The following is a 25,860-nucleotide window of genomic DNA, read 5'->3' as shown; positions in this document are numbered from 1 at the left end:
TGACAGCTAACGGAATCGAGTTTTTTGGCGCATGCGCGGTAATCAGCAAGTTTTAACTCGACAAGCCCCTTATGCAGAAGAGGGACAAACTTCATAGCCAATTATGAAAGTGCACCGATTTCATCGTGACACCATGGCGAAGCGTTCACTCCTTCTAGCCGACAAGTTATTTAAAATCCCACGCATCCAGCGTGTGGGTGGGGCTGCAACACTGCAACTGGAAGCAGAGAGGAAATATTCATCTACTGTAAATAACACTGCTGCATTCTCTGGCAATGGGGAGGGCGCGAGGAAGCAAGGGAAAGAGAAAGTGAAGCGTACTTTTAATGGTGAGATAATGCAAGTTCAAATATCTAACAACACTGGGGATTTTCTTTTTTGTAGAAGCACCACATTATGATAAAATGTCATTTAATTGTGGTTGTATATGACACTGTATCAGAATACTTTTCATTACATTGTACTGAATGTCAAAGCACACACTCTCTCATAGTTCAGTCTCTCAAACCGTCTTGACACATCTTTAAATCCCATCCCCTCCGGTCGCACAAACAAACTTCACTCCACTTTCAGGTCCTTTAACAACTCTGCGATGTCTATATGTGGGCGGCTGCTGCTGTTTCCGGTCCTGTTGGAGCTCAGCGCGCTCTGCAGACTCTTGGCTGCCTGGTTGAGGGATGGGAGGATGCGAGCGGCTCCACGAGAGCACAGCAGGACCTCGTTGACCTCCCCTTCCACCTTTCGAGAGAGGATGGTGGGAAACGCGGCGCTCACGCGCTCCCGCACGCTTTTCCTCAAGACCGAGTCACGACACACGAGGTTCAGTATGAATACACCTGGTCCAATGGCAGGAGGAGACGGAGGTATTTTTGTTATTAATTATATACTTATTTTACAAGAGGGCATTGTTTTTCTATTGTTTCTTAAGGAGGGCTTCTGGGTTCAAGCCAAATAAGGAAGAATAACTTTCTATTCCCTCACAGAAAAGGGACAATTAAAAGACTTGAGAAAAGAATAGTCTTGATAAATCAGATTTTACACAATCATTTTGAACACATTAGAAATAAAAACAGACTTTGATGATCCAATATTGAGAAGGTTTCTGTTGCCTTCTAACATGATTTGAATAAGGGTGCAATCTTTTCATTTTATAAAGGCCTTATTACCAAAACAAATGCAGAGAATACATGAAAGAAAAGGAAAGAAAATAAGAGAGAAGGTTTTTTTTAAATACCGTACCTCTTGGGGTTAGCAATCTGCAGACTTTCTGCAGGATCAAAGGTTCTACAAAGGAAACAGGTGGACAGCTCATACCCACAGTACTGTCTTTATTGTCGACATCGAACATGATGACGTCAAACAAACGACCGCCTACAGAGAAAAGACATAACCCACCACTTCCTGGTTAACTTATTCATCAATGCAACCTTACTTTAACCTGCCCTCTCCTCCTTCACTCACCTTCTTTCTCCAGGGCACAGATGCGTTCGAGGCCGTCTCCGAGAGTGACGGTCAAACGCTCATCTGGTCTGAACCCGAACCATTCCTTTGCCACCTGCATCACAACAGGGTCGAGTTCTACCACCTCGACGGTAACGTCGGGCACAAAGTCCCGTAGGAACTGAGGCAGGCCTCCTCCACCGAGCCCCACCAGGAGCACTGACACTGGGACGTCTGAGAGGGAAGAGATGGAGGGGATGAAAGTGAAATCAAGATGCTGCGTATGTCAGCATTTCCTCCTGCCATCTTCTACGAACTCAACAAGACTGTAGAAAACAGGTTTGAACTGACCTTTGTTCTCTGGCGTGCCCACCCCAAGCACTGTGAGGCCGGCCACCATGACTTCATGGTGAGCGCAGCAGAGGAAGCCGCTGTCCACTGACAGGGAGGTGGAGGATGTTGTTGGAGCAGCCGTTGGCTTGATCTTCTTTTTGTTTTTCTTCTTGTGACTTGATGCTGCAGAAAACATAAATATGAATTCCTTTCATCAGTCTACATCTACGTTTTCATCGATTAATCGAACTTTAATTGTACAACATCTTTCATACAGGTGAATGCAGTTCAAAGTGCTTCACGGATGACCGAGAAGCCGTTACTGGAGAACGAGTGTGGGCCGTGAAAACAACAGAAAAGACAAAAGCAATTTGAGAATTTGAAACCAATGCATGTGAGACAATAAAATGATAAAAATGTAATAAAACAGAAGTAAAAGCTTTTATAATAGAACATCTTGAAATAAGAAGTAGATTAATAACATAAATACAAATATACAACATAAATACAACAAAATAAGTGAATCAAATAATGTAAAAAGGAGAATATAAATAATAAAATAAAATTATAAAATAGGCAGTTTTTACGTTTAAAGATTTCAACTCTTCCAGCCGCTCTCAGATCCTCAGGCAGGCTATTAAGATATTATAATATTATATATTGTGTATTTTTCCTTTTTATTGTTTGTTTGTTTCTGCTATTATTGTTTTATTCAAATTTTGTTAATATTTGTTGTTTGTTGGCTTCTTAGTGTCTTGTTTTTATCTTTTTTATTGTTTTCAGAATAAAATAATACATACAGTGGGTACGGAAAGTATTCAGACCCCTTTAAATTTTTCACTCTTGTTTCATTGCAGCCATTTGCTAAAATCAAAAAAGTTCATTTTATTTCTCATTAATGTACACTCAGCATCTTGACAGAAAAAAACAGAAATGTAGAAATTGTTGCAAATTTATTGAAAAAGAGAAACTGAAATATCACATGGTCATAAGTATTCAGACCCTTTGCTGTGACACTCATATTTAACTCGCATGCTGTCCATTTCTTCTGATCCTCCTTGAGATGGTTCTACTCCTTCATTGGAGTCCAGCTGTGTTTAATTAAACTGATTGGACTTGATTAGGAAAGGCACACACCTGTCTATATAAGACCTTACAGCTCACAGTGCATGTCAGAGCAAATGAGAATCATGAGGTCGAAGGAACTGCCCAAGGAGCTCAGAGACAGAATTGTGGCAAGGCACAGATCTGGCCAAGGTTACAAAAGAATTTCTGCAGCACTCAAGGTTCCTAAGAGCACAGTGGCCTCCATAATCCTTAAATGGAAGAAGTTTGGGACGACCAGAACTCTTCCTAGACCTGGCCGTCCAGCCAAACTGAGCAATCGTGGAAGAAGAGCCTTGGTGAGAGAGGTAAAGAAGAACCCAAAGATCACTGTGGCTGAGCTCCAGAGATGCAGTAGGGAGATGGGAGAAAGTTCCACAAAGTCAACTATCACTGCAGCCCTCCACCAGTCGGGGCTTCATGGCAGAGTGGCCCGACGGAGGCCTCTCCTCAGTGCAAGACATATGAAAGCCCGCATAGAGTTTGCCAAAAAACACATGAAGGACTCCCAAACTATGAGAAATAAGATTCTCTGGTCTGATGAGACCAAAATTGAACTTTTTGGCGTTAATTCTAAGCGGTATGTGTGGAGAAAACCAGGCACTGCTCATCACCTGCCCAATACAATCCCAACAGTGAAACATGGTGGTGGCAGCATCATGCTATGGGGGGTGTTTTTAGCTGCAGGGACAGGACGACTGGTTGCAATTGAAGGAAAGATGAATGCGGCCAAGTACAGAGATATCCTGGAAGAAAACCTCTTCCAGAGTGCTCTGGACCTCAGACTGGGCCGAAGGTTCACCTTCCAACAAGACAATGACCCTAAGCACACAGCTAAAATAACAAAGGAGTGGCTTCGGAACAACTCTGTGACCATTCTTGACTTGCCCAGCCAGACCTGACCTAAACCCAATTGAGCATCTCTGGAGAGACCTGAAAATGGCTGTCCACCAACGTTCACCATCCAACCTGACGGAACTGGAGGATCTGCAAGGAAGAATGGCAGAGGATCCCCAAATCCAGGTGTGAAAAACTTGTTGCATCATTCCCAAGAAGACTCATGGCTGTACTAGCTCAAAAGGGTGCTTCTACTCAATACTGAGCAAAGGGTCTGAATACTTATGACCATGTGATATTTCAGTTTTTCTTTTTTAATAAATTTGCAAAAATTTCTACATGTTTTTTTCTATCAAGATGGGGTGCTGAGTGTACATTAATGAGAAATAAAATGAACTTTTTTGATTTTAGCAAATGGCTGCAATGAAACAGAGTGAAAAATTTAAAGGTCTGAATACTTTCTGTACCCACTGTACATAAAACACAAACAGTTGGTGGTTATACAAAAGGATATTGTAGATGTCCTGGCAGAGGCTGAACGATAGTTTACAGTTAACTTTAATTCATTAAATTAATCAAAGGTTGCCAAACTTTCTTGACGAAATGTACCTGATTTTCTCCAGGGGTGATACGTTCCCTATCTCCTTTAGCCACAACTAAACATGTACAGTATATGCGTTGTTGGTATTGCTGAATTGTTTATTATATTGTTTATCATAAAGAAAAAGAGAGCATAACAAATCACAGTGAACAAGGAAAAAGAACTGACTGGTATTTGAGGAGACGAGGCGGCTCTCTGATTGGACGAGGGCAGCATTAGAGAGGAAAACGAGCCTCCTATACAGCTCCCCGTCTTCTCCTTTGACGTTCTCCACACAGTACTCCCCGCTCAGCTCGCTCACACCCCTGCTGACCTCCTCCCGCCAACCCAGGTTCCCTCCAACTGACAGAAACGGCACCTGAATAAGGGACGGAGCAGCTCAAATGAACACGCTCAAGCACATTTTAACCCAAAAGGATTGCCTGTGTGTGTTTACCTGCTGGTTGGCTGGCATGCCCGGTGGAGCCAGGTCCATCACCATCGGAGAGAGCTCTGACTGGACAGCCTGCATGTCTGTGTACTCCTGGTTCCGGTGCATTGCCGCAATAACCAGGCGCCGAAAGTTAGCGCTGGCCGCCAGCTGCCGTCGCCCCTCACCGGAGCTGTACAGCCAGGCCGTCTCACTGCCTTGAGGCACTGACAGGATGAGCACAGGGGAAGAACTAAATACAACCAGTGTGATTTACAAAAGAGGGAATAAACATGAGGCGAGAACAGGAGAGCTCACCGATAAAAATGGCAAACTGGTTTGATCTGGGCACCTTGGCCCCTGGGGGACAATCCTGCACTGTGAGAGTGTATCTGGGGAGGCCAGTCTTGGCGTGGCAGAGGGTGAGAGAGAGGTTGGAGCTGGCGTCTGTGCTCGTGCGGAGCCTCTTTTTCAACACAGAGTAAGCCTGATGCTCCCGCACGGCCGACAGCAACTCTGCTACCCGTGCGAGACGCGTCGGGGCTCCATCTTCCCCGAGACACATCTCCAGAATGGGCGTGGGCATCGGCTGGCGAAACTTGGTGCAGACCAGGACAAAGACGGGCAGAGCGAAGGAGTCCTCTTCTTTCCCGCTTTCCTCCTGCAGGCAGTGGAGCCTCACGGCCCACCCCAGCTGGACAAAGTGCTCCACGGCCAACTTGATTACGCTCTCCTGAGCCAGTGTCACGCAGACATACCGCCCGCCGACGCTTAGCACGCGGCCCACCTGCAGAAACAAGAACACTAATGTGACGGGAGTGCAAAGAGGCACGTTGAGGAGTCTACAAAGACCCTGACCCACTAGTCTCTCACCTCGGTGAGCATGCCCCTGGCCAGTGCTCCCTCTTCTTCTGATGCCATGGCATCCAGCGTGCCCTTGTCCAGAGCAGCCTGGTAGCTGGCCTCCTCATAGGGCGTTTGAGTGGCGTCCACCTGCTGGAAGGTCAGGCCCGGTCGGCGCTCGGCGTTTCTCTGGTTCATATGGGTCACCACCGTCTCGCTGATGTCAATATTAGTGAGATGTTTGTAGCCAACATCGTACATCTGTTCACTCAGCTCAGAGTTGCCGCAGCCGACCACCAACACCTGAAGGACGCAAATACAAAACACTGTTAATTCATCAGTTATTGTCATTTGCAGGGGTGGAAAGTAAGTAACCACAATTACTTAAGTTTTGAGAGGACTTGTGCTTCATTTAAAGGTTTTCCATTTTATGCTAAATTATATAACTAGGTATGTATAACTGTCTATATAAGACATTATTATTATTATTCAACACAATTAATTAGCACATTACTTTGATGAAAGTTAAGCAGACATGTCAACTTTCTACTGTATTTGTGTCAGTAGGACACAAATAAACTAGCAAGTGGATGACAAGTAGTTTTAGTTAACTTGTCAACACAAATAGTTTTTGCTGTATTGACATGTATAGTAGTGACTGATCTCTTTATAGCTACTGAATCACAGTGGGTATTTTGTGTGTCGCTATAGTTATCTCACCTTATCTTGGACCTTGATGTATTTGTGCAGCACGCCGCACAGTTTGTTGTAGTCTCCGTACCATTCAAAGGCCTTCTCCCCGCGCTTCTTAAAAAACCTCTCCCAGTATTCCGCGGAGCTGAACTCCTCGGCTGTGCGAGGTAAAAGACTCATTTTCGGCTGCAGGGTGGTTTACAGTTCTCCAAAACCGCTTCAGTTCACCGTCACAGTCTGTTGACAGCCACTTGTCCACATGGCAGTCACTTTTCGGGTCGGACAACATAGCTGGCAGCACTTGTCGCTGATTGGTGGATTTTCCCAAAGGGCGGGGCTAATCCCTGCCCGGTGATTCGCTGAGGCTCTCGGAGCTGATTTTATTGGCCGTTGCTGAGCCGGAAGTAGTTGGTCCGATGTTGTTAGTCCGCAGGGTGTCATTCAACATGGCGGTGCCTGCTGGGAGGTCTGTGGTCTTCGTGACCGGAAACGCGAAGAAACTCGAAGAGGTGAGAATGAAACATTTTATATCTGAGACAGAGGGTACGTTAACGGTTGTGCTGTCCTGTTTTAACCGTTTCAGGCCGGATATACTTGAATAATTATGTATTTGTGCTGTTCCAGACTATGCTAGCTAAATATAGACAGTGAGCATGAACTGTAAATTAATACAGACGAAATCCCTCGTTTCATTTGTCCTGCTAGATTAAATCTCATTTTTTAAATCACTTCCATCAGGTCATTCAGATCCTGGGAGACAGGTTTCCCTATAAACTAGTGTCAAAAAAGATTGACTGTAAGTATCAAAACAGAGACCACCAGTAGATTCAATGCCTGTCATCATCGCTCACCCAAATATTTCTTCATCCAGTGCCTGAATACCAAGGGGAGCCAGATGAGATTTCCATACAGAAGTGTAAGGAGGCTGCAAGGGAGGTACAATAACTACACTATTGTACAAGTGAATGTTCTGTGTGTGCACGACTGAAACTGATGTATTGTTTGTTTTTCACCCTCAGATTGATGGGCCAGTCATCGTGGAGGACACCTGTCTGTGTTTCAAGGCTCTGGGAGGCCTGCCTGGTCCTTACATGTTAGTATAATAACGTCCACGTCAGCCGAGCAGTTGTATCTTTAACAGTGGGAATGAATATTCATACATACAACTTAACTTTGTTTTTGTAGAAAATGGTTCCTGGATAAACTCAAGCCAGAAGGTAATGTTGTAAAACACAGCCGAGATGTTTGAACGGAGACATTTAAAGCAAATACAGCCTTTTTAATTTTAGTGAAATGTTCTGTTGCAGGCTTGTACAAACTCCTAGCTGGGTTTGAAGATAAATCAGCGTGGGCTCTCTGCACTTTTGCTTTCTCTGCTGGGAAAGATGAACCAGTACAGCTGTTCAGAGGGAAAACAGAGGTCAGAGTCTCTCTCAAACTGCCTCAGTGTCTGCCTGCACGTGTGTTTTTATTTATTTTTTATGATAATCCATTCACTCATTCCTCTTGTTATTTTAAGGGACACATTGTGGAACCCAGGGGACCTCGAGACTTTGGATGGGATCCCTGTTTCCAGCCAGATGGATATGACCAAACGTAAGCAAAAGACTGCATGAAATGTCCTGTTCATACCACAAGGTAGAGCCAGAGATCAACAAACTTTCAGTTTAGAAATGAATTGAGCATTGCAGATAAGTTCATACAACGAATTACATCACTGCGACAATCCCTTTCACCCTTATTTATAACTACTGTGCTGAGAATAAGGACACATCCATACTGACTTGAACTACTTCCTTCTGATCTGCAGCTATGCTGAACTGCCCAAAGAGGTGAAGAATACCATCTCTCACCGCTACCGGGCGCTTGCTGCCATGTCTGAGCACTTCTCTCAAACCAACAACACCTCACCTCAGGGCAAGAAGAAGAAGAAGCAGGAGGATTAAAGAGTCATTTTAGCTTCCGAATCTGGAGCGAAATGTATCAAACCTTAGAATTTAACAATGCAGAGGATTATGAAGACATGTTTTATGGTTGGGTCAGAAATGTATGGCAGATGACAGATTTGTGATCACAATGACTACTTCTATAATTTGTGGTTGAAAATGTGCTGCATGATATCTTTTTCTTATTTTTAATAAACCTATTTTTAAACAAACTCCTTGTTTGGTGTTCCTGGTGAAGATTTCCTTTTTATTTATTTGCAACATCACAGATAAATGACTGACATACAGATAGGAAGGTCCGGGAGGATACAGGTTAACGATGTATAGAATCCTGAATAGACAGATGTACTGTAGATGTGCATGGGGAGGAAGATGAGGGCTGAATAATCACTGGAAGGAAGCAGCTGTGTGAAGTCAGTTCGGGCATAAAAGTAATGAGGCATTTACAGCAGCAGTGATAACAATCAAGACTGCAAGTTGAAAGGAAAAAAGAGTAAATACACAGAAATGAATAAGGGGAGAAAGAAAATTCAAAAGAATCATTATGCTACGATATTTTTCTATTGGTCCTGTTTGTGCAAGTATATGGATGTTATGTTTGAGTTCATTGTGGCTCGACCTTGTTCAGTACAAACACAACAGTGATAGCAGGGGAGCGTGGGTAATAAATGACCCTGGAGCTGGAAGTCTCTTAGCAGGAACTATGCATACACCTGTGACTGATGTCTCCCAGATGTACTGAAAATCTCTAAACGCACACATTCCGAATGAGACCAGAAGACAGTAGAAACTACTAATGTTAATGGCAGTACCACTTGTGTGTTTTATCAAATACTTCCTCTACTTTCAACACAGATTTAATGACACATGAAGCTTTTCTTATTGTGTATAAGAAAACATTTCCACCTGCTTATGGATAATGATACTCTGCAAGTAAAAGTGATGCTTCTTGAGAAGAGAGGTGCTGTAGGTCGTGAAATGACTGAGACCTGAGAAAGTAGCAATTAGTTGTGAGAAGTATTCTGTCTTCATCAGGGAGACTTCAGTTCACCTGGCAGCTGAGACAGGTTCCAGACATCAGGTCATAGGTCAAAGACATGGCTATGGAGGCATTGCTCCTTTTTTCCTCTGTGACTGAAAGTCAACAGTTAACTGTCAGCGCTGCAGCATTCAGTGGAGCTACTGCCTGTACAGTATGTATTTCAGATCCTTTTAAAGGCTTTAATTGTCAGCTAAGAAGGCGTTTGAATTGTTGAAACAAACCAATTTAATTTCTCTCTATTCTTGCAGCTCTTGTATTGCTCACTTTTAAGGCCTTGCTCTAAATGCATCTGACTTATTGACCTGGTATGTGCCCTCTTGATTAACACACCATGGAGCCCTGTTGGTTACTCACAGGTCATCTTTTGTAACAAAAAAGGCTGATCAGGCTTCTGTTGCAGAGCTCTCACACTATATTTAACTCTACCAACTGAACTAAGACACATCAAGTCTATAGCTTCTTTTAAATCTCGTCTTAAAACTTTTCTGATCGTGAAAACCTTTGGAAATCTTTGATATACAGTTGTATTTATACAGTTTTTATTTCTATTTATTTATCATTTATTTTCTTTACTTCCTCTGTGCTCATGTGATTTGGCTTTATTCTAATGTGTATGCCTTTTTTTGGTTTCTTTTCTTTTGTGAAGCATTAAGAAAAGTGCGATATAAATAGTATTTTATTTTATCATGTGATGGCTGGAACAGCTCTGGTACCACATGACTATAAAAACTTGTCGAAATGAACATAAATATATATTTTAATATGATACATTTACTCAGTATAGTAAAGACACAATATGATGTTGCTAAACGCTACGGTAGCCCAGTAGCCAGGCTGTAATGGGCTGTTTTCAGGACCTGGAAAACACTTCAAGTCCTTAAAGCCTCAATAATCGTCTCCTGACGTGAGCTTGAGGTCAGGTGCCTGTTCCTAAAACCCCTCGGGTCTGAGAGACAGGAATCTTTTCAGGCTTTACAGGAACCAACAGCAGCATGTTTATCCGAGGGAGACAGGAGGAGGCTTTGCTGTTATGTTACTGTGGATGTTGTGGTTGATGAAGGAACGTGCTCCATCCGGGATCACCGACAGGAAAGGATGCCTGACTTTATGAGACCCTAATCCCGAGGATGAGAAGGGATTGATGTGGCTTTTTGGGAGGGGGGGGGTGCAGACTTGTATTTGTTATTCAAGATTTACCTGAACTACCTCGCTGTGATGAGTTTTATGCAACAGCAGACTCAAGTTTCCTCGAACAACAGCACACATAACTAAGGAAAAGTCTTCAAAGCAGAAGTTAATGAGGGTTAATTTCCATTCCATAAATTTCACCAAACTCATCCAACTGAATGAAGCCGTTCCAAAAAGTTCTTCACGGTTCAGGCTAATGAATTATTCCACCATGAGAGCAATAAAGGATGGAAACAGTTGACCTAATACATATTCCTGCTGGGACTGTCCTCCTCAATTCTCACTGTTTATGACTAAACTCAGGTCCGTCTGAGGACACTGAGGACTCTATGAATATTAACTGTTCTTGAGGGAGTTTATAAGTGGAAACGCAGCTCACCTTTAACCTTCTGACTTGAATTGGCCATCACTTGTGTGTTTTTATTACTTTCGTACTGTAAAATATATATATATATGGGAGGTTAGAGCGGAGTAGCACGAGCTGGCTGGCTGTGGGTGAATATTTAACGTTCCTTTAGGGGTTTGTGCTTTACAGATACTTTCAAGACTCTTCTCTCATGATGTTTGTATCCAAGAGTAAAAACACACTTTGGGATGGTGGAGGAGAGGCATGAGTGAGGAAAAAGGAAATGCTTGAGTGAGTAGGAGAACTGGAACGTGGAGGGAAACGGGAGCGGAAAATGTGCATGTCGATGACATTATGTCTGAAACCCTCATATTTCGCTCAGGTTCAGACGATAACATAAAACAGAAATGCCTTACAAAAAAAAACACTCATGTGATCTGTGAGAGTTGCTGCAAGTCTTCACAGTACAGTCCACTTTTAGAGCATATTTAACCTAAAATATGTTCGTCAGGTGATCCATAAATAATGAAATGGTCAAACAGTTTTCATCCGACACTTTTATTACGACAAAACCGTGAAGTGTTTGGTCATCAATTCATTTTTTAGATGTCAGAAAAACATCATCATCAAGGGCAGAACAGTACACATGTGTCAGTGACAGGGAACCACCACAATAAGGAACTTTCAGGTTGAGATCCAAAGCCTGCTGGAGGCCTGCTTCTTACAGGGATCAGTTTAAATGTGCCTGGGACTAAATCAGGGCCCCACGCAGAGAAAGAAGCAGTTGCTCTACCCAAACAGTCCCGGGTTGTGCAGAGTCAGAGTCTGCAACAAGCGCTGGAAGTCCTGCACCGTCCATGGCTCTCTGTGCGTCTCAGCCGAAGCAGCACTGCTGCTGTCGGGGCTGATCCTCTGCGGGTCGTTGAAGGTGATCAGGACGTCCGTGGAGAACTGTGGCAGGCGGAACAGACCCAGGTGGAGGGTCACTGTGTTCCTGGCCTCTTCCTTGAATTTGGATACACACTGCGTCCCAGTCAGCATCCAGGCGGAGCTGCAGTCTGAGAGGGACAGCTCAGACTTGGACATGTGCACAACACTTGTGACCTCAAAAGCACCCGGCTCCAGAGCTTTGTTGCTGCCCGCGATGTCCTCAAAGTGATACCTGGCGGCGTCTCGGTCCTCCACCTGACGCTGGTACTCCACCAGCTCCACGATCAGGCTCTGGTCGGTGTGCTCGTGGGCGAACACCTCCTGGTTGTCCGGGATCTCCCTCAGCTCACTGGTGTCTCTGGCGCTGTGGGGGAGGACTGCCGACAGCGCTCCACCGAACAGAGGATGAGACCCAGCGACGCTGCCTCCAGCACGCTGCATCTCTCCGAGAAGACCCGGGTATGAGCTCCGGAGGAAGAGCAACAAACACGGAGTCTGTTTTTAACTATCTGTAGTTACAGAAACACACTATATCTCTGTTTAAAAAGAGAACAATGATTCAGGGAAACATAATAATACATCTGTAAATGAAGCGTGATAGACAGATAGCTTACCAACTAAGTCGGAACTCTCTTCCGGTGAAAGTTGTATTCTCCTTCTACATTATCAGTAGAGGCACGCTCGAGCATGCGCACTGCTGCCATCTACAGGTGAGGCAGACATACTACATACACCTTAAAAAAAATAAAATAAAATAAAATAAATAAATAAATATATATATATATAAATAAAATAAATAAATAAATAAATATAAATATAAATATAAACATACACACATACATATACACATATATACACAGTTGTATACAAAGAGATTACAGTAAAAACAAAGTGAGAATACAAGCAACAAAATGCCCAGGGACTGCAGCTGCAAATTTGCAAAGATGGATAAATTTACAGAAATTTCTATAAATTTGCTAAAAACTGTATAAATAAAGAAATAAATGAAATAGTTCAACTTAAAATAAGCAATAAAATATAGCATGAATAAATTATAAATTAGAGAGTAATTGCAAATGAATAAACTGAATGTAAACAGGAATGTAGTAAATGCATAATGATATTAAAAGACTAAGTATATAAAGTGACAATATAATGGTAAAAGTTTCAAAAGTAAAAGTACTTAAACAGAACAATGGCTCTTTGAGTGGTATATAAATATATCTCATAATACTTGTGTTTTTCTTCTATTCTATAGATCTACGTTTCTTGATTTTTGCAATACTTTCTTTTATCTTTCATATTCTAATTGTTATATAAATAAATAACTAAGAATTATAATTTACAGACGTTTAATATGTCAAATTGTTTGTTGTGTAAAAAAATACAAAATAATTCCTTTTTCCATGAATTAGAATAGAAGTAAAGAGTAGCATAAACTCGAAATACTCAAGTAAAGTAAAAAAAGATGAGGGTTGACGCTGAGAAACATCTGCAGCGGCTCCTCTCCTCCTCCTCCAGATGTTTGTGTTCATTTCCTGGTCAGCTGATTCAGACGAAGGAAAGACAAGCGGACCGCTAAGCTTCCATGATGAGAATCCTGTCTCTTCGTCCGGACAGCGTTTAAAAATGAAAGCGACGAAACTGTAAAAACCCGAAAACACCTGGATTAATACCCGAGTCTCTGTCTACCAGCATCGAGCATCGGATCTCGTGGGGAAACGTAAGGTAGCCACGTTAGCATCCATAGCATCCTTAGTTTAGCTTAGCTGGGAAGCTAGGTAGCTAAATGTGACCTGAGCGAGCTACATTGGCAATTAGGTTAGCTGTGTTGGCGTTGATATCGGTCCACTTTCACTTAAAATATGCTGGTGTAGTAGTGTAATAGTTAAAGTGTAGTAGACAGCGACACACTGACGTATTTAAATGTATGCTAACAAACAGCTAAAGCAGCTAACAGCTGTGATTTAGCTAGCTAACGTTAGCTAATTGGGATCATCCCAGGGTCCTATGTTCCTTGGACATGTGTGTCTCTTGATATTAACTATTATTATCACGCAAATTTGAGGCGCCAGTTGATAAAACTGTTGGTGATTTCCACATATTGACCCAGGGAAACGTACAAGAAACATTTGATGGAGGTAAAAAACATTGCTTAGAACATAAAACTCTTGAAAAGGTCGCCATCATTCTCATATTGAGGATATTGTCTTGAGCTGAGGAACACAGGACCCGTAGCTTCTATTCCTGACACCAGCTGAGCTCCTGAGATTTGATATTTTCAGCACCGGCTCCTTTAAAGAGTCCTTGTTTGGACGTTAATACCATTACAGCAGTACTAAAAATAGCTGTACTTTTCTCAATGAAAGCAGCATCTTCTCTTCTCCAGGAGGATGACACACTGCAATCCATATATTGATTGTTATCATTAATGATCTACAGTCTTGTAGTCATCATGATGCAATTCCCTCAGTTCTTTTGTCCGAACCTGACATCATGCTGTCTGTAATTGTAACTTTAATATGAATCCAATTCTGCTTTTTTAAAAATGGATTCTAGCTTTTAAAAACTCCTCCTTTTGAAACCCTAACATGATGGAGTTGGCTTCTCTTTCTGTGTCTCTTCTTCTCGCTGTCGCTGCTTCAGAGCGAGCGCCGCCCCCTGCTTCTCTTCACCTCTGTTTACTGGAAAGTTCCTCTCTTCTTCTGGCTACCCAACGGCCTTTTTTTCCATATCGCAGTGCCAGAAAAGGACGCTGCTGAGAAAGCCACAGTCAGACTGAACTGGATTCAATGGTATAAGTTGTATTGAGATAGGGGTGTGTGTGTGTGTGTGTGCATGCGTTTCCTCCCCCTGGTTACAGACGGGCCTGAGGATCACATGTTGTTTAGTTCAGTGTCACAGAGGCACTTTATTGAGGCGCCGTTTTGTTTTGTTGCACCGTTCCAAACGATGTTTGGAACAAGTAGCACCCAAACACACACTCAAGGGAGTGTAATTGGAAGAACAGCATGTTTTCCACATCCGATACGGTTGAGTTTTTTTTCCACCCAAAGACACACAGAGCAATGATGACATTTCCTTTCATAGCTAGTGAGACTCGATGTCTGCTCCCGCCAAAATAAATATTAGGTAAATATTAGATTGCAGAGGAAATGAATGAATTCAGCTCTCCTCAGATTGCTCAACCAATAATTGTCCTTAATGCAATTGTTGCTGAGCGAGTTTAGATTTCGGGTCTTTGTTCATACACTCAATGCTAAGATAGTTGTGGTTAAAACCTGCAAGTCAAATCACTCACTTCTGACCACCAATATTAGAGTACTCTCATCTAGCAGGCCGCCATGTCACATGTAACACTCATGAGCAGCAGGACCATTGTTGTTGACTGTCCACGTCATGATCTTCTAACCCCCCCCTGTCCCACAGAGGGAGCCGAATCGGGAGGAGCAGCCTGAAGACAACATGCCCCCCAAGTTTAAACGACACCTCAATGACGACGAGGTCACGGGATCCGTTCGCAGCGAGAGGGTGAGACACACAGGAGGAGGGAGGGGCTTATTGTTTTGTGTTACTTAATGACGACACATAAATTGTTTGTATTACGCCATTTTGCGTGGAGAACCCTTCACCTCCTGCGGTTCAAACGCACTGCGGCTACACACCTGTGTCTACTTATTGCTTGATTGTGTGACGTGACCCATCACCGACATGTTAACTGCCACCATGTGTCGTGGCATGCGAACACAACTGCAAAATCTAAAAGGAGTCATTCAAATATGAAACCACCAAAGCATCCATGTTGGCTGCAGAAATGGTCAAAAGCAGATGTTGATAGAAGATGCAGGTTTTGCTTTAAGATGATTTGATTAGTATTTGTGGAAAAAGTGAATGAAAAATGAGGGAATGCAGAAAAGAGAGTCAACCTTTAGAAGGAGGTTAAGTGAAGAAACTCCTGTAGCCAAATGTCTGGTTCTCATCAAAGTGATCACCCCCCCCCCCCCCCACCTCCACTGATTCTTACCTTCCCTCCGTCCTGTTTCTCTGTGAACCTCACCATTCCCTCGGCTGTTTTGCAGATGACAGTGCATTACATATTTACTGGCACAATATCGGCTTGCAGCTGTCAACATAGAGCATCTGTGTTTTTTCTCTCTTAGCTCTTCATAGTGGCATGAGGTCATGATTGAAAAATTGAATAATTGAACCAAAACTACTTCTAAACTATGTCGTTTATGCTGCTCCTGAACTAATGGACCAACGCACTGAACGGAGGCACGACTCCCGCTTTCCTTCGAAAACATTCTTCCCGGTAGCCGGAGTTTTACCAGAGTTTTTATTGAGGTTTGGAAAGCAGAGCAGCAACAGTCTCATTTTTTTAGTACGTCATCACAACGTAAGTGCACTATAATAGTGTAGTGTAAATGCTTTCGGCTATATCTGCCCTCTGAGGATAGACAGAAATAGATTCTATCGATCAGCATTCATCTGGAGTGCCAGGAAAGTACTCCGTTTGGCTGAGATGCTCTTACGGCAGCGTGTTCCTGAAATACATCTGAATTAATTAGAATCAGTCATTCAGTATCTAGAACGTTCCCTTATCTGACCTCTGACCTTTTCCTCTTGTACAGAGGAACCTGCTGGAGGACGACTCTGATGAGGAGGAAGACTTCTTCCTGTGAGTTTGTTTAAATTCTATTAAGACACGGAGTACACTAAATAAATCAAATATATTTTAGTACACTTTATCTAGAAGACGAGAGCACTCATACGAACATATTTTGACACATAATAAACAGCGAAATAAGTCGTTACAGCTGAAAGTTCACATTAAAATTGGTCACTCTGGCTTCATTAATACCTGTTTTCCAGGCGAGGACCCACGGGACCCAGATTTGGACCTCAGAATGACAAATTCAAGCAGTAAGTATGAACACATTCCTCCAAAACAACTACAAGCCAGAGGTCAGAATAGTGTTGCCGGCACTCTTGAGTTTAGGTGTCGGTGTTACACAACCGTGGCTCGTCGTGTTTACAGGTTTTATAGCGGATTGTGTAAGAGAGGCCGGCTGCCGTGTGCAGGTCGTTGTGTAATGTTCCCAAGACCTCCGCGGTCGGTTTCCACCAGGTCATTGTTGGGACAGAGTTGTTTCTCCCAATCGGTGCATACCTGACCGTTAGTCGTTGCTGTGAGCACCTGAAACAAATCAGAGCTCCACGGTAAGGATTACCCACGGCAAATAAAAGGCCACGTTGGGCTAGTAAATCTAGCTCACTTGCCCGTTTCGGGTAATAAAGAATTTAACATTCTTTTTTTTTGTGGAGCCGATGATGGAAGTAGCTTAAGAGCGAGCCATCTCACTTCTTTTGAGAGTTGCACATGTGCATCACCCAAATGGGCACAATGGACGAGGTTTATGTGCTGAAGAGTTTGGTTACTGAGAAGCTTTACGAGTATACGGCCCCAGGAATGTTTGCACATTACCCAGGCTCCTCATCTCAGTCTGTCTCTCTCTCGGGGTGTTTATGTGCCTTTATGTGTTTATGTGTCCATGCTTCTCCGTGTCCCCCTGTTCCTGATTTGTTGTGGTTATGGTTTTTTCATGTTTAATATTACCGTCTTCAACGTGCAATCAAGCTGAAGTCCAAGACTGATCATTTCCTGCAGCTCCTTGTCTGAGACAATCAGTGTTAGAAAAAACTAATTCCTTCGTCTTGTATCTCCCTTATGAGCCTCTCTGCTTATATTTATGTATGATTTCTCTGCCCTCCCTCCAACCTACGCTGCATCCTTCAAAGAGATAATGCTAAGAATGACTTGGCAATAAGAGTGACTGAAGGGTAATCTGCACTTGTCATGCCATGCTCAGGTACGAGTACCGGGAATAAAGCAAGGATCTGAGCATTATTCTGCAGATCCTAAACAGGTGCAGGCAGATCATTGAGAGGATGAAAACCATCTGACAGGCTTTGTATTGCCTGCCAGCTGGACCAGGCTGGATAGAGAGAGAGAAGATGAAATTGTTGGGAAGATAGGTGCTTTGTGCTGTGGTGGGTTACCCCAAAAGAGAAGATCAGTCCTTAACAAATCTTACCTTTTATCATTCACGATTGATTTATATCCTTTATGTCTCGCACCAACTTGTGTCCTCAGGGTGCAGTCGCAGGTTGACGAGGTGATCGATGTGATGCAGGAGAACATCTCCAAGGTGATAGAGAGGGGCGAGCGACTCGACGACCTGCAGGACAAGTCGGGTGAGTCACAGCGGGTTCGTTTGTGCTCGTCCACATGCTGACACAAACTCTACAGGGAACGTCCTTTATTTTAACGGGTAGTTTCCACAGGGAGCTCACAGATTGTTTGCACATGGCTCTGAGGATTGATCCTCACTGTATGTAGGCGTGATGAGGCCCAATGATCTTTAATGTATTTAAAGTCATGCAATGAAGGTTTGGGTAATGCCCTCAGCTTCTAGTGAGATCTCAGATCTGCATACGAAATGTTCTGCAAATACAAAATTCAATCAACAATAGACAATATGCTTCATAATATTTGGAGGCTATGTCCAAAAATGCGGCACTATGTACCAACATGCACTAAACACATGCACTGATGGCCCAGTTATGTCAACAAAGAACAGAGAAGCTCTGATAACAACACACACACACACACACACACACACACACACACACACACACACACAGAGTGAGAGTGACTTCATCCTCAACGACATCTTTACATAAACCAAAGTTGTTTGCTGCTTTATTAATGCTCTGAATCCCACATATCGCACCTTTAAACAATGGAATTAGTCATAATACGAAGGAAACAAACATGACATTAGGAAACTGATGAAGCTTGAGGAATAACTCACGTTACACACACGAGGGAGCACAGGTCTGGTCAGTTAATCTTTACTCCGAGCAAACAGAGTAAAGATTCTCCTCCTAGTCATGAGAGCGCTGATTGAGGGCAGATTGAGCTCACCTGTGGCTCCTCCCAGAGCTCGTCAGGGTCATGGCACACTTTCAACAATAGAGGCAGATTATTCTTTTATTAGTAGACTCATCGATTAATTGACCAATCATTGCAGCTCTATATTAAACCCTGCAGAGATACGTAATGTATGTCACATATTTTAGTTGAAAAAAAATCAACAAAACATCCCCTTTTAAACACAGTTTAAAGTAGACTTTAAAGGTGCTAATGATATGTCCAGGTTTAGTGTTTTACCAGGTGTGTGTCTGAGCTTGTAACAGGTCTCACACTCTCCCTCACACTCTTTTGTGTGTGTGTGTGTGTGTGAAATCTCGATCAACTTCACACGCATGCAAGGCTTTTCAACAAGACACGCACGTCTTCTTCTTCTTCTTCATAAGATGAAAAGATGAGGCTGAAGTGTCTCATCATGAGCTCCACACAGATGTTATATAACTGCTTCTCTCTGTCAGGTCGACCAGCCAACCAAGACAATGACGCACATCTGGAACACATCTGTTTGCGTGAGCCTTTGTGTATACGCGAGTTTCGCTGTATTTGTTGGTCCGCGTGTGGCTGATTGCGTGTCTCTGCGGTGTGTGTGTTGACCTTTATGTGATGGACACGAGCAGTTTGCTCTCCGATCCATGTGCAGGCGAACCTGTTGTTAAAACTCCTGAAGATTAACAAGCATCTTCTCAGAAGCCTCCCGTCTGAGCGCTTCTCTTTGTAGCGGTCGACCAGTCGTTAACAGGCACATGGCCGTGGGAACGGCCGACACATGACGGAGACAAACGCTCCACAGAGGGACCAGGGGCTCGGACGAGAGCAGCGCCGAACGCTCAGGGAGCTGAGACCTTCCTGTTAACTCGCGTAAACAAGCCAGTAGACGACGGTATCCAAGAACCAGAGCGGCAGCGTGGGCGAGCGTTTTGGAGAGGGACATCACGACGCGGACAGACGGGAGGAAATGTGTTTAAACTCGGCGGGTTGTTGTTCACCGTTAAATGCCAAACTGTTCATGGGAGTGATCTCACCAGCAGAGCTACGGTGTTGCATAACACCTTTTAACTGCACATGCACAACATCGGAGCCAGGCAGTTCTGAGTCACCTCATCCAACATCAAAGGCCGAACAATAGCCAGGTTTTTGTTTATGTGGTGATTAACAGATTTCTTTTTTTTCTCCCCTCTTCTCTAATTTATTTTTCCTCGTCCGTGCTGCGGTCCGGTCGTGTCCCAGAGAGCCTATCGGACAACGCGTCGGCCTTCAGTAGCCGAGCCAAACAGCTGCACAGGAGGATGTGGTGGAGAGACATGAAGGTGGGCTGTCTGTCTGTTTTATATACGTGTGTGTGTGTGTGTGTGTGTGTGTGTGTGTGTGTGTGTGTGTGTGAGACACACCTTCATTGTGTCTCTTTACTCGCTTGCACTCAGAGGTTTCCAGTGTTGTGAGGAATGTGTTGTTTCTTCCACAGATGAAGATAATTATCGCCTCGGTAGTTGTTGCCCTCCTGCTCATTATCATCAGTGAGTATTAGACCCAACACACTCAAATGGACATAATGTGCAGAACTTGTCGTTAAATATTCCTTCTCTCTCTTTCAGTTCCAGTGATCATGCGATATCGCTAGTGTTTGACGAGGAGGATGAGGGAGAACTGTCCTCTTCCTCCCCCCCCTCCCCTCTCTCTCTCTCTTCTTTGCACACAGTCCTCCATTCCAGCTAGGGGGCGCCAGCCAGCCTCCCACACCCTCCCCAGTGTCAGCCTGCGTATACCCCTCAAGGGATCTGGCCTCAACTTGCCCCTCAGTACAGATCTCATCATTTGTATTTCCACATAAATCTGCTGTGAGATCAGCACTGAGGCTCACGGTTTGATCCCTGGTTTGAAAGTAAAGCTACAGATAAGGGAACGCGGGAGATATTTTAAGGCGGTTTGGGAGAAACCGCCGACTCTCAGCCCCTCTAGTCTAAGTGAAGGAGTGCTCCATGCCATGACACATATCACGTGTAGGGTCTTTGCCCTGACAACAGGAAAACTCCTGCATATTACATAGATATTTACTGTAAAGGGGATCTATGCCAACAGTCTCTCTTAGTGTAGCTGGTCTGAATCTGCTGCAGCAGCCTCGTACAAAGGCCATAAAGGGGCTTTTAACATTTAGCGAATGAACCTCAGACGTCTACCCACGATTCCTTGTGTGAGAGCGTTTATAGGGGACCCTTTGTGAACACGAGCACATTTCACCGTTCGACACCAGAAAACAACTGAGGCTCATCTGCGTAGTCAAAAGTGCGGCTTCTTTTAATCATTCTGGCAGGAAAGTGATTTCACTTATCAGGTATGTTACCTCATCAGTGCAGATGATCGGGGAAAGGAAGGTCATCGATTCAGACGGCATCCTGAATATTATTCTCCTCCATAAATCACCGCTTTCCGTCTGCCCCTTGGTAGCTTGTTAAACTGTACGGCAGGACGGCGGCGAACCAAAACATCCAGGTCATGAATGTCTCCTCGGCCTCTCCGGACCGCTCGCCTCCCTCCCGGCTTGAGCCGGGCTCTGGGGCCCGTTGGGTCGCGGCTGCGCTGCTTTCCTGCTCGTGACAGATGGCTCTGTTTGATTTTAACGCTTCTTCTGTCTTTACTTCACTATTTTTCCTTATTTATGCCGGTCGCTCAATGTGATGTTTGTATGAACGCTGGTATTCCCACAGAACTGTTACATTACTTTAAAGCAGGGGTAACTTAAGAGATGCAAGTTAAACGTCTCGCTGTGAAACAAACTTAGGTGTCATTGTGTTCTGGATTAATTAACTGTATAACACATTGGAGCTCTACATTGTCATACTTTTTTTGTTGATGTAATTTATTTTAGCTGTAAATATTGATTCTGTAATGATGTACAATACTCTCTGCATTGCATTGGAAGACTGTGATATAATGATCCTTTTTGCTCTGGAATAAAGTGATTTTAAAGGGCACCGGTGTGGTTTCAACTGGTTTTAACTGGTTTTCCTGCGAGGATGAGATCAGAAAAGTGAGGATGGGGGGAGCAATCGTAGGGAAAGTTTGGTTGATGGAAAGAAAGAAGATGAAAATGCCATCCCTTCACTCTTAACCACTTTCTAAAGCCTGAGCTCTATTTTTATCTCATTACCAAACTCTTTTTTATTGGTCTGGCTTTACTGGCAGTGTGGAGTCCCAAGATGGCACTAAAGTTTGAAGTGACTGGACGCCGTGAAGCGCTATTGTTCCGACAGACCGGCTGCTCCTGTCCTCTCCGGACAGTAGACACAAACGCACACTGACAGCTCTGCTCTTTGCTCAGCCAGCGCTGCCCAACCCTTCTGAGGGAGCAGACATTATATTGGCCCAGAGGGGTCTTTTACTTCATTGATCTACGGCAGATGGTATTCCAGCTCGCGCTAGTTGCTAGTGCGCACGGCAGGGGGGTGAAGGCCATATTTCAGCGTTGAAGAGAAGAGAGGGCATTTCATCCCATATCGATGGCCGAAAAGCAAAACCTCCGATCTGAAAAATGCCTGGATCATTTTGCAGATAGGATATTTTGCACTTGGTGCAAGTTGGAAGAGGTTCTACAAAATGATGCTCTAAATTAAGTTTCAACAAAGGGCGGGATTATTTTAAGACAGACTGAATATGAACAGCCTTCCTTGTTCTCATCATCCAAAGTGAAATCTGGCCATCAGAAAATTCTGCAGATAGGAGGTTTTGCGCTTTGACCCTCGATATGCTTATTTACAGCAGGAAAAGTTACCCACAAAGACATTTTAAAGGGGAAGCTAACTCTTTCTCATAGAGTACTTAATCCTAAACCACTTATATGGGTATTTAATAGTGTTATTGATGGATTCAGGTCCAAATCTTTACAAGTATTTCATTTCTACAGATTCCTCCTCCTATAGAAGCAATTAATGGAGTCTGCAGACTATTGAGAGAGGAGTATTAGTGAAGAGTGGCCGGTCCTCTCTCAATGAACCTGTGAATTGCTTATGCTAACTGATAGCATACACGTAGCTGGTGCTGATGCTAATCGCAAGCATACAAATATATCCCGGCCCCGCATGTAAACTTAAATTCACAAATGTTTATTAGTTTGAACTGTATTTTGTGACAATCACCCTTTACAGCAACCTTACCTAACAATAATCACAACAATAGCCTTCATGCTAGCAATTAGCTTTAGCGCCAGCGATGAGCGTAAGCTAACTGAAATGTTAACGACTATCATGAACGATAATTTTAAAGCGGTAAATTCCGTCTCAATGTTAAAAGAAATGTAGACCAAGCCCAGCAGTTCATGTAGTGCTTTTTTTTTTTAAATTCTCTATAATTGTAGCATGAAATCATGGATGAATAAGCAAGCTAGCTAGCTAACTAGCCTGCTGCTAAATGAGTATAATATAACAAATGCGTGCCTCATCCTCACGCTCTAGCAATGTAGCAAAGCACGTTGCTATCAGTCATTAGCACAGATTCACCAGAGTTTGTCATGCACTGACAGCTTAATGTCAATTCCACAGAAAAGAGAGGAAAGGTTTATTATGTTATTGCAATGTGACATTTGTTACAACTTGCTTTAACTGGAAAGTGGCTGTCTGGAGGTTTGATTCAGCCTCTGGTCAGGACTTTGTCCAGCTGTATGCAAAGGGTAAAATTATTCAGTGTTACACTAAACTGTTTATTTGTTCGTGAGAGAACATTTCTATGCTCTCTTCCTGCTGGAGACACCCACACTGGCAACAGAACATGTTTTGGTCCTTCATTATAGGACTCATACTGGATGACTTCAGATTTCGGGCATAGCAGCGGTTATTTGAGTCATAATTTCAATATTTCAATAATAGAGTTTCAATATTCACCCAACAGAGAGAGACAGAGAAGAGTAGACGATGTGCCAACAAGCATTAGTCAGTCACACACACATCCTGTGGAGAAACGAGGGAGAATGTCACGAGCTAGAAGAAGTGGAGAATACATTTCCGATTGATTCTAGTGAATGAAACATTGTGCATATGTTTAAACACTCCTCCTACTACTTTCCCAGGATCTTCTGTCTTCACTCGTTCTCACCTATTTTTCTTTGTACACATGGTTTTACTCTCATCTTTTCCTCCTTTGATGATTTATTTCACTCCTTTGTGAAATAAAGGACTGTCCCACCCTCTCTTAAGTTTCTCATTCTTAAGATATTTCCTGTAAGAGGATGTGTTTTTCAAAGGCAGACTAAACCATATACCTCATTCATCCACTCGCCCATCTGTCCGACCAATCATAGACTTGCCTCATCAATCAAAGGCAACTGTCTCAGGTATACCACCAGCTGTCTGTAAACAAGCTCTGCCAGAAGCAGATGAGGCTGGCATCAATCGGCAAGAGGAAGTGTTTTTCTGAAGAGTATGCATCCTTTGCCCTAGAGCCATGGAGTGAAGAATCTGGGTCAGGTGGTGTTTTAGGGTTCAGGGTGGCCTGGGGGGGGTCAGCAGAGATGGATCACTTTTAGAAATAAGGGCTCTAAAGGGTTTCTCCTAAAGGGCTGAGGTTCTACCCAGCACCGTTTGCTTCTGAAGAACCATAGAACTGAATATAAGAAGTCGTGTAGTCACCGTGACATCACCCATTGGTTTGTTGATTGCGGTTTTGAAGAACCCCCTGGGTGGGTTTTAGATGAAACCCATGTAATGTGAAAGGTTTCTGGTTAGAACCCTCTGGGTGGGTTCTATATTAAATCCTTGAAATATAAAAGGGTTCTCGGTAGAATGGTTTCTAGATGAAACCATTGCAATATATAAGGGGTCTTGTTAGCATCTAGATAGAACCTCCAGAGAGGGATCTAGGTGGAACCTGTACATTAGAAGGATTTTCTGTCGGAACTCTCCTATGGGGTTTTGGGTGGAACCTTTTACAGATGCTTCTAGGTATAAACCTTTATGTTGATAGTTAGAACCCTCTGAAAGGGTTCAAGGTGCAACTTTGTAAAAGGTTCTACCAGGAACCGAAAAGGCTTCTCCCATGAGGACAAGCCAAAGAACCCAATATGGTTCTAGTTAGCACCTTTATTTCTAGTGTACAAGAAATCTGAACAAACACCGCAAAGTAGGAGACATGAGGAGAAGAAGCGTAGGAGAGGAGCCAGGACATATTCTAGGAACCAAAACAAAGAGGCAGGATATGAGGGTAAGCTGAGACTTGCACAGCGAGGACCAGTAGGGGGGCGTGCGTCTGCACACCTGTCTCATTGCGTGCATCTCTGAGCAAGTGTCTCACTTCCAAATCTTTTCATCCTGCCTCTGTGGAAATGAACAAGAGATCGTTCACATGCCTGTAGAAGTGAGGCTCGCAGGCAGAGGTTCAGTGTGTCTGTGATGTTGTGTTAAAGCAAAGAGACGAGGGGATGGGAGGCAGACTGCAACAAATCCACCCCGGGCAGCAAGTGACAGGAAGTGAGCTTTTTTTGGAGGAATGGTCCCCGGCAGCTCACTCGGGTTGTATTAAATGTACATTTGAGTGAAGTCTGCAGCAAGAAAACACACATACACTGTCCACATCAGACCCAAGCTCAGCCGAAAAGGAATCCGGTTCTATGTCGGGGGTCAGCGCTCATCGATTGACCTGTAACCTCGACCCCATCCTAATGACAGCCCTTATCGGCTGCTATAGTCACGTTGTGGCCCCCCTACCAATCTGAAAGGGGACACCGTGCTCCTCAGGATGTAATTGCTCACCCTGCCATGCTGAGGCCAAATCCCCTTCGACACATCACGCGTATCACGGGATGTTTCTACAGATAAGATATGAGTAAAAGACACTGGAGGGGCTGAATTACACAAATTTAAAAGACAGATGCTGTCATGTTGGACCCTTGAATAAAAAACAGCTTTTGCAGAATGACAGACGCTCAAAATTGTGTAAAATAAGTTATGCTTTTGTCCCCAAAACAACCATCATCCAATAACTTTCTCTTTTCTTCTTCCCTCCCTCCTCCTTGTCCTCTGACCCCCTCCCCCCAAGTTTGTATCCTTCCACTCCCCTCCTTTCCTTTCACCTCTCCTCTCTTCCCCTCCTTCCCTCCCCTCCAGATCGTATAAATATCTGTGAGCTGTTGGGGAGAGCTCAGTGTTACAGACCTGTCCACTGAGGAGAGA

General features: G+C 43.7%; 4 protein-coding genes across 10 annotated transcripts; 2 read left to right on the top strand and 2 right to left on the bottom strand.

The window, feature by feature from the left end:
* Positions 1-535: 535 nt before the first annotated feature.
* Positions 536-6,521, bottom strand: mettl13 (methyltransferase 13, eEF1A lysine and N-terminal methyltransferase). Its single transcript, XM_031868303.1, has 9 exons — positions 6,288-6,521; positions 5,598-5,870; positions 5,043-5,511; positions 4,752-4,951; positions 4,484-4,673; positions 1,792-1,956; positions 1,462-1,674; positions 1,240-1,371; positions 536-836 (listed from the first exon to the last, which is right to left on the bottom strand). The coding sequence occupies exons 1-9, from the start codon at positions 6,438-6,440 to the stop codon at positions 559-561; spliced, it is 2,073 nt and encodes a 690-aa protein (XP_031724163.1). The 5' UTR covers positions 6,441-6,521; the 3' UTR covers positions 536-558.
* Positions 6,522-6,700: 179 nt separating this feature from the next.
* Positions 6,701-8,585, top strand: itpa (inosine triphosphatase (nucleoside triphosphate pyrophosphatase)). The gene is made up of 8 exons (XM_031868452.1): positions 6,701-6,769; positions 6,999-7,056; positions 7,132-7,196; positions 7,280-7,353; positions 7,446-7,477; positions 7,568-7,680; positions 7,780-7,856; positions 8,071-8,585. The coding sequence occupies exons 1-8, from the start codon at positions 6,707-6,709 to the stop codon at positions 8,204-8,206; spliced, it is 618 nt and encodes a 205-aa protein (XP_031724312.1). The 5' UTR covers positions 6,701-6,706; the 3' UTR covers positions 8,207-8,585.
* Positions 8,586-11,067: 2,482 nt separating this feature from the next.
* rangrf (RAN guanine nucleotide release factor) lies at positions 11,068-12,418 on the bottom strand. 4 transcript variants are annotated; one of them, XM_031868490.1, is made up of 2 exons: positions 12,327-12,418; positions 11,068-12,248 (listed from the first exon to the last, which is right to left on the bottom strand). In XM_031868490.1, exon 2 carries the CDS (start codon positions 12,151-12,153, stop codon positions 11,572-11,574), a length of 582 nt encoding a protein of 193 aa, XP_031724350.1. In that variant the 5' UTR covers positions 12,154-12,248; positions 12,327-12,418; the 3' UTR covers positions 11,068-11,571. The 4 variants fall into 4 exon arrangements, with proteins under 4 accessions (XP_031724350.1, XP_031724353.1, XP_031724355.1 ...); XM_031868493.1 differs by having other exon boundaries at positions 11,068-12,240; positions 12,327-12,388; XM_031868495.1 differs by having other exon boundaries at positions 11,068-12,178; positions 12,327-12,369.
* Positions 12,419-13,255: 837 nt separating this feature from the next.
* Positions 13,256-22,917, top strand: vamp4 (vesicle-associated membrane protein 4). Of its 4 annotated transcripts, none has more exons than XM_031868438.1 (9): positions 13,256-13,435; positions 14,359-14,507; positions 15,142-15,243; positions 16,344-16,390; positions 16,585-16,635; positions 17,867-17,967; positions 19,934-20,013; positions 20,169-20,220; positions 20,299-22,916. In XM_031868438.1, exons 2-9 carry the CDS (start codon positions 14,505-14,507, stop codon positions 20,322-20,324), a joined length of 462 nt encoding a protein of 153 aa, XP_031724298.1. In that variant the 5' UTR covers positions 13,256-13,435; positions 14,359-14,504; the 3' UTR covers positions 20,325-22,916. The 4 variants fall into 4 exon arrangements, with proteins under 4 accessions (XP_031724298.1, XP_031724297.1, XP_031724300.1 ...); XM_031868437.1 differs by having other exon boundaries at positions 13,256-13,440; XM_031868440.1 differs by lacking the exon at positions 14,359-14,507 and having other exon boundaries at positions 20,299-22,917.
* The last annotated feature ends 2,943 nt before the right edge of the window (positions 22,918-25,860 follow it).

The sequence above is a fragment of the Anarrhichthys ocellatus genome, unplaced genomic scaffold (genome assembly GCF_004355925.1).
Source record: "Anarrhichthys ocellatus isolate YVR2014 unplaced genomic scaffold, GSC_Weel_1.0 scaffold42, whole genome shotgun sequence".
NCBI classification, from domain to species: Eukaryota; Metazoa; Chordata; class Actinopteri; order Perciformes; family Anarhichadidae; genus Anarrhichthys; species Anarrhichthys ocellatus.
This window is presented reverse-complemented; position numbering and strand designations above follow the sequence as displayed.

What these genes read in the sequence shown, in the direction of transcription:
- mettl13 (XM_031868303.1), bottom strand. Translation starts at nt 6,440, where the DNA reads ATGAGTCTTTTACCTCGCACAGCCGAGGAGTTCAGCTCCGCGGAATAC. An exon ending in CCAGTTTGCCATTTTTATCG is followed by an intron (nt 4,952 to 5,042) that starts GTGAGCTCTCCT and finishes TCATCCTGTCAG; the next exon opens with TGCCTCAAGGCAGTGAGACG. An exon ending in CAGATTGCTAACCCCAAGAG is followed by an intron (nt 837 to 1,239) that starts GTACGGTATTTA and finishes CCATTGGACCAG; the next exon opens with GTGTATTCATACTGAACCTC.
- vamp4 (XM_031868438.1), top strand. An exon ending in GATCCGTTCGCAGCGAGAGG is followed by an intron (nt 15,244 to 16,343) that starts GTGAGACACACA and finishes CCTCTTGTACAG; the next exon opens with AGGAACCTGCTGGAGGACGA. An exon ending in CAGAATGACAAATTCAAGCA is followed by an intron (nt 16,636 to 17,866) that starts GTAAGTATGAAC and finishes TTGTGTCCTCAG; the next exon opens with GGTGCAGTCGCAGGTTGACG.
- rangrf (XM_031868490.1), bottom strand. Translation starts at nt 12,153, where the DNA reads ATGCAGCGTGCTGGAGGCAGCGTCGCTGGGTCTCATCCTCTGTTCGGT.
- itpa (XM_031868452.1), top strand. Translation starts at nt 6,707, where the DNA reads ATGGCGGTGCCTGCTGGGAGGTCTGTGGTCTTCGTGACCGGAAACGCG. An exon ending in GGCCTGCCTGGTCCTTACAT is followed by an intron (nt 7,354 to 7,445) that starts GTTAGTATAATA and finishes TTGTTTTTGTAG; the next exon opens with AAAATGGTTCCTGGATAAAC. An exon ending in TGTTCAGAGGGAAAACAGAG is followed by an intron (nt 7,681 to 7,779) that starts GTCAGAGTCTCT and finishes TGTTATTTTAAG; the next exon opens with GGACACATTGTGGAACCCAG.